Source organism: Cicer arietinum, chromosome 5, assembly GCF_000331145.2.
Source record: "Cicer arietinum cultivar CDC Frontier isolate Library 1 chromosome 5, Cicar.CDCFrontier_v2.0, whole genome shotgun sequence".
Classification (NCBI taxonomy): Eukaryota; Viridiplantae; Streptophyta; class Magnoliopsida; order Fabales; family Fabaceae; genus Cicer; species Cicer arietinum.
The window spans coordinates 65,710,636-65,718,254 of record NC_021164.2 but is presented as its reverse complement, the minus strand read 5'-3'; the positions used below and the strand labels follow the sequence as shown (position 1 = coordinate 65,718,254).

Genomic DNA, 7,619 nt, shown 5'->3' with positions numbered 1-7,619 from the left:
ATAAAACATCAAAAACTTAGAATCGTGACATTTTCCCTCATAGTACTTTTTTTTTATATTTTTATTTTACCATTTTTACATGTATATTTATAAAAAATAATAAATGTATCCAATAATATATTGAGGAATTTTATTTTTCAAATATAACTTATATTTAAAAATATAGATGATTTATTATATTATTTACTAAAATTTCTTAACAAACATCTAAGATATTAGTATTATATATTTGATTCAAACTCTTCTGTTTTTTAGCGCTCAATATCTGGAACTATTACCATCAATTTTAATTAAAAATACAAATTAAATATAATATTTTTGACAAATATAAGAAAACATTGGTCAATGTAAATAAATATATTTAATTTAAATTTTAAATAAAATATATCAATTTGTGTTGATTCAATTTTTTTATAAGATCAAAAAGAGTTTTATGATCATGCCAGAAAATTAGCCAAGTCAATATGAAATCGAAAATGTTCCACATTAATAATTTGGTTCAATGAATGAAAACTAAATTTAAATCAAGGTTAATGTAGTTCTAAACTAGTTTGTAAATATAAACTAATTTAATATTTTGAATAAAATTTTAATTAAAATTGATTTCAAAATAATTATTTAAAAAAAAAAAGAATTTTAAAATTCTTTTGATAAAAAGTATCAATTTTTTTTCGAGAAAAATAAATATAAAAAATTTCTCGATAAAAAAAAGTTCAAGAAAAAATTTTCGACTTTTTTTAAATAAAAATCAGAAACTTTTTTAGGAAAAAGACGATTTTATTTTTTTTTTAAAAAGTTTTGATATTTCATATATTATTTTTCGAAAAAAATAAATTTCAAAAATTTTATAAGAAAAATAATCTTAACTGAGATTAAAAAAATTTAAAATTGTTAAAATGATTTTTGAATTAAATTTATTTAACTAAATTGTTTTAAATATATGATTCAATTGATGAACCATTTAAATGGTTTGATTTTTATTTTTTATAGTATAGTACAATCCAATTTATCAATATGGTTTAATTAACCATATTTTGTGTACCCTATGGAACTATGGTATGGTTGTTGATCCTAATCAATTTCTCTTTAATTTGATCTTCTATTTTGTTCTCCCCATATTGGTTATGCACTTATGCTACCAAGGTCTTTCATTGATCCTAGTAAGTTCTTCCTTTCTGCTTCAACACTTGTAGAATTAAATACATGCATGCAACGACTTAGTACCACACTAATTAAGGAACTTCTAGGAAGAACAGAAATAAAAGTTGGCGATTAACCTTTGGCTTCAATTTTGTGTCTTTACCAGAATATATATAAGGATCTGATTTGAATTTGATCTTTCTAGATGTGACTGAGATGTCATAACTTCTACTTACTCTATTTGGTGTTTGATATTTAGATTTTAGAGCATTCACCAAAAAAAAATATTTAGAGCAACTTATGGTTTGAACCTGAATGTCCTACAGACTTGGGTGATATTGGATCTATTGCAATGTTGAGAACAAAATGATATAAGCTGAGAGAATATTACAGATTTACAGCTCACTAATATACCAAGTGGCCTAGCTAGAAAAAGAAAAATTGAGCTGCAGCCTGCATAACCTTCATATACGGAAAATTGACTAAAGTATTCAGGATTTATCTTGCCCTTCAACATATATATTATTATAACCGTAATAAAACCTAAGATACTATTATTATAAGATTTATCAGTGCTCAAACTCATATTGCGATTAAATGAAAGAGACTAGCAGTGCATGTTATATTTTGTATAGTATTTTACACTGTGCTACACAAAGCACATAGCTAAGGGATTTAACCATTTTCTGTTTTTCTCTTCTTTGTCCCTGCTATTCATGGTTAAGCAAATTTTGGATGAAGAAAGTACAGAATAGGCATTTTCACATGGTAATATATAACTTATTTTGTTGATAATATGTTATTATGTCCGCAATGAATGAATTAAGGTAAGAAAACTGATGAACACCATCATATAAATTAAATGTATAAATCTTTATTCTCAATACAAATTGAATGTCATCCATCAACAAATTACACAATCATGATCCATATATCCTTTTATCTGAAAAGTCAAGTTCCTTTGTCCTAATTCACAATTCAAAATAGCAGAAAGCCAAAAAATTAATCCCAGAAATCAAATTTTCTAGGGATTCAGAGAGTTTGGCATTTGGTCTATTTTGGATCAGAGAAAAAGTTGTTAACGGATGGCATAATCTGAGAGCTCTTGTTGCGGACAAACTTCCTTAGGGTATGTTGTGAATATTTCTCACCCTCAGAAAAATTGTCAAGAACTCCTGCAGCTCTGTTCTGCTTGGTTACCCTGAAACCATAATCAAATTGAACAATTCAATTATAAATCAAAAGAATCCCAAAAGAAACATTTAGATCCAATTGAAAAAGTAATCTACAAACTTTAAAGAATTATAATTCACCAAAGTAAACATTCCTACAGGGGAAACAACACTGAATTTGAACAATTGAAGTATATATGAAATAAATAAAAGAAAAAAGGTAAAGATAATTAAATACAATATTTATACCTGACGTCAGGGTTGCCGGTTATATTCCTTACAAGTTGCATACCGCAGATCCCAACAGCAACACCAACTGAGGCAAAAAGTGGGAATACCTATTCACATCATACAAAACACAACTCATAATCATTATTAAGCACAAAAAAATGAAGAAACTATATATGATCTATGAATCTTCAATCTTATTTAAAATTCCAAACACATGAGATCGTATAAAAGCAAAGCTGTACTAATAATATTTTTAAAATTTTTCAAAAATATATTTTTATAATACTAGATCCAACAACTCTGCAACAATTAATCAAATTGTAGACAAATAAAGATATTTAGTTAGATCTTTTACAACTATTCTATGGTACATCATTCTATAGAAGATTTAATCCGAAAGTTCTACATACAATTGCACGATATAACATAAACACGAATTTAATCAGAAGTGTTGTAAAAATATATACCTCGGGTCTAATCCATCTGTTGGCGGCCATGTTGAGAAGAGATGCAGGAATTAAGAGAAAAAAACTCAAAGGAGATGCCCCGCTTCCAAGGAAATAAAATGAAAACTTGTGAAAGAAGGAAGCGGAGCAATAATAATGGCTATGAAAAATTGAGAATGGTAAGAGGGGGTTTATATAAATGTGAACGTGACACGGAAATCATGGGCCTAATACAATAACCGAAAAATTGGGGAAGTATGTGTGTACCAAATGTAAAGATTATTATTAGGTCAGCAAAGTGCGACGCGTCGACTATTTTAATAGTTGCTTTGAATTTATGTCATTGAATCCATTGTTGGCTCCCTTCTTTCTTGGCTTTCAACTTGGGCCTTTCCTTCTTCGAATATTCTTATTATGTCTTTTTTTTTTTTTCTAGAATAAAATGAAATTGTTATGGTTGCTTTTTCTTTTAGCCAACGTGACATTATTCCTTTTGCAGAATATATAAATTTTGTTATTTTCTTTCTTTCAAAACAGGTCAAAATACGGTTCTCTTTCTTAATAAGCTTTTGATTTTGATTGTTGTGTTGTGATAATAAAACAATTTTATACTGTTATTCAATTATAACATTTTATTTTATCATATAAATTTATTTTATAATTGTTTTTAAAATTAATTATTATATTTTTTTGTTAGACGTCAATCTAAGATTAATTTATGTTGATAGTACTTTTTTTCCTCTCTTTTTAATAATAATAATAATAATAATAATAATAATAATAATAAAAATAATAATAATATTTATTCTTTTATAAAAAAACTAACTATAATAATATTTATACATATTGTAAATTTACTTCGAATTATACCTTTTACAGATTTTTAATGCCTAATAACTGAAAAATATAAGCATGAGATAGTGGGAAATCGGATACCATTATTCAAAAAGCAAATGTAATCGAATAACTTTTTAAATAAACAATCAACTTAAAATGAATTTAAATTATATAAAAACACAACAAATAATAACACATGACTTTAATATAATAATAAAAAATAACAACCGAATACTATTAAGAGACTAGAAGTAGTTATAATAATAATCTCTTTCCTTTTTATTTTAAATATTTTATTTATTATTTTTTGTCTAAATTATTTATCATTTTATAATACTAATCAATATTAGTTATTCTTTTTATTAATATACTTTTATTTATTATATCTTAATTCACTGAGCTTTTCAATTAAATACAATTAATAAAAGTATTTAAATAAATAAACTTATTTATTATTAAAATTAATTATTTTATAAAAAACCACATACAATTCAAATCAAGACCACTAAAATAACACGAAATCAGTAATATACGTGTGATGACCAAAGTGGAAGAATCCAACTTGAACATCCTATCCTTATTCCTACCATCACCCAAATAAATGTCAGTTGATGAATTTATTCATCCATCAAAATTAAAATAAATTGGAAAAGTGAAGACATCCACGGAACGTGGCATCTTTCATTTTTTTTTTTAGTTTCCAAAAAGGTATAATTCTATATATTTCTATATATTATTAATTATTATATATCTTACCCAGAAAATAGTCAACAATTACGACAGATTGAAAATGCATGTTCGACGGTGTCCCGGTGTAATTGGTTATGACGTAATTCTAAACTAAGATGATTTATTTATAGGAATGGAAAGGGTTTCTTTGAGACACAATAGTTGAGGTAGATGCCAATGGTGTAATGACTCTTATTTGGTCAAGTGAGCTTACAAGTCAGCTACAAAAGTACCCGCAGTATCCGAGACAGGGTTATGTCACATGTGTAACTAAACCATTAACACATTAATGTTAAATAAAAAAAGAATCTAATTTATATTTGCACTTAATCCCATATCCAAACTCACACCATTGTGACAATGAATATGTGATGGAGTCTATCAAATACCACCACCTAAATAGATTAACCCTAATTTCTATCATGCACCAAAGACAATGAATATGTGACGGAGCCTATCAAGCACCACTACTTAAATAGATTAACCCTAATTTCTCTCATGCAGCGAGGATGTATTAATGTGTTGTATTTTTACTTTATGAATTATTGTTTATTATTTGTTTTATGAATGTTGATGTTTGAAAAAGGTATATATTTGTGTAGATAAATATAAAATGGTTCTATACAAAATAAAATTATAATATAACATACTTTTTGGTATAAACGTGATTGAATACATAAAAGTAGTTAAACTTTATAAAAAAAAAAATATTTATGTTAAAAAAAAAAATTATTAATTATGAAAAACAAATTATATAGACATATATGATATGTGTGATTTGATATATAGTAGTCGGTTGTGATAAATTTCGATTAAACCTGACATAACATGGTAATAGATACGATAATTAATATAGATATTGTTCGGTATGTTGGTGTAATTTTGGTTTTATATAATTGATGTATTTTATATGTAAAATTGTTTTTATGAGTAAAATTGTAGTTGTTGTGTTATCGTTTACAAAATGTATATTCAAATCTAATATGTGAAGATGACATGCTGTTTATACATATTTTTTTTATTACATGAATTAACTTATCTAAATAACACGCATCACGTACGTGTATGATCTAAAATTTATTTTACCAATTTTTTAATTATTAAAATTATATTTTTTTTTTTATCAAGTGTCCAATTTTTAAAAATAAAAGATGATCTCTAAAATCTCTAAAACGGTCCTGACCGAAGATGCGGCATTAATAGGCATAGGCTTGAAGTGGCTTAGTGCCATTAAAGGTAGCAACTTTTGGTGTGGATAATTTTTCAAAATAAATATTCGACAAAACATTATTTAATTAAAATAGATGTATTGAACAAAGTTACATAATTTGTTGATATATCTTACACAATGTGAATTGGTTTGTAAGTATCTATTTGCGGTACTCTTTCAAACCAATTCATAAATATTTGCGGCCAATAATTTTTTTTTTTATTAAACGCATTACTATATTGTAAAAGATTCATATGTAAATGTAGAACAGGAACAATTATTCTTTGCACGTCTATGCAATCAGAAATGTTGGCCTCCCTTTATTTATAGATACATTTTTCCCTTTCCTTTTTCATTACATGTCTCCATCATCTTTCAAACGTTTTTCTTGTGTGATCTTTCTATCATTTGGTTCTCCTTTCTTAAAAAATCAAACATTAACTCTTATGTTAATATTGTAAAAACAAAAGTTAATATTAAAATATTCTAAAGTAAGTAAATATACAAAATAAAACAAATATTTTTCAATGATACTTAATAAAATATGGATTACATATTTGTCATTAATAAATATAAAAACACATATATGATAAATATATATTATTGATACATAAAAAATACAAGACACATATTTGTCATCGATAAATATAAAAAAAAATACGAGATAAATATTTATTACTGATAAATATAAAATAAAATAAAAACATTTGCAACTATTTGTCATTGATACATAAAAAAATAAGTTACATATATTTTTTTATAGATAAATGTTAAAAATATGGAAAATATATGTATAATCGATATATATAAAAAAATATGAGATAAATATTTATCATTAATACCTAAAAATAACAGAGAACAAATATTTATCACATATGTATATATAAAAATATGATATATATATATATATATAATACAATACACATATATGTCACCAATAAATATAAAAAACATGAGACAAATATTTATAATTAATGTGTTACAAAACAAGAGTTTGACACTCTTTATATACTGGTCGAAGCAAAACCACATATGTTAACTATCAAATGTGGAACTTATGTATATATAGAGTTGAAAATTACTCAATATATGAGAATTTTTCAATATGAGACTTCAATAAATTTTTAAATTCACACGCTAACATACTTATGTTCCAATAATCCTCCACTTGAATTAAAAATAAATGTTTAGCGTAAGACGCTTCTATAAGATTGTACACAAGCAAATGTGTCTTATCTCAGATATCAAACTCACGCACAATCTTTTCATAAAGTGTATTATCAAAATCATGTGCATTAATCACTCTGGGTGTATCTACCACTATGGTAAACACATTAGCAATGTTTCCTCAAAATTCCATAGAAAGCGGTCCGACTTTCACATTTATATAAGTGAGTATATCAAGAATACTTATGTAGTTAAGTACTCCACTACATATGGAATATAGATCTCATTAATAATTTCTATTATCTTATATATCATCACTTCAAGAATCATGTTTCTTTGAATTATAATACAACAATCATATATATATATATAAAGAACTAAAATGATTGATATTAATCAATAAAATAAACGATATTACTTTTTTAGCCACTAAATTTTAATACTCTAATGTCGTTAATGTCTTGTATTTTAGTGGTTAATAAGATGATATATATTAAATTAATAATTTATATTTTAAAAGTTAATAAAATATTTAAAATAGTTAGTAATATAAACTTTTTATGTATAAAAAATATCTTAATTATTAATCAAAAATTTGATAATAAATATAAAAAGAAATTAAAGTACAATTTTAAAAAAGAAGATTATTCAACATATAAATACGGTGAATAGTCTTAAAGCGTAAAA

At 24.8% G+C, this 7,619-nt stretch overlaps 1 protein-coding gene across 1 annotated transcript; it reads right to left on the bottom strand.

Moving 5' to 3' along the window:
* Positions 1-1,994: 1,994 nt before the first annotated feature.
* LOC101491577 (uncharacterized) lies at positions 1,995-3,171 on the bottom strand. The gene is made up of 3 exons (XM_004502272.4): positions 3,011-3,171; positions 2,562-2,650; positions 1,995-2,341 (listed from the first exon to the last, which is right to left on the bottom strand). Exons 1-3 carry the CDS (start codon positions 3,038-3,040, stop codon positions 2,194-2,196), a joined length of 267 nt encoding a protein of 88 aa, XP_004502329.1. The 5' UTR covers positions 3,041-3,171; the 3' UTR covers positions 1,995-2,193.
* Positions 3,172-7,619: the final 4,448 nt, after the last annotated feature.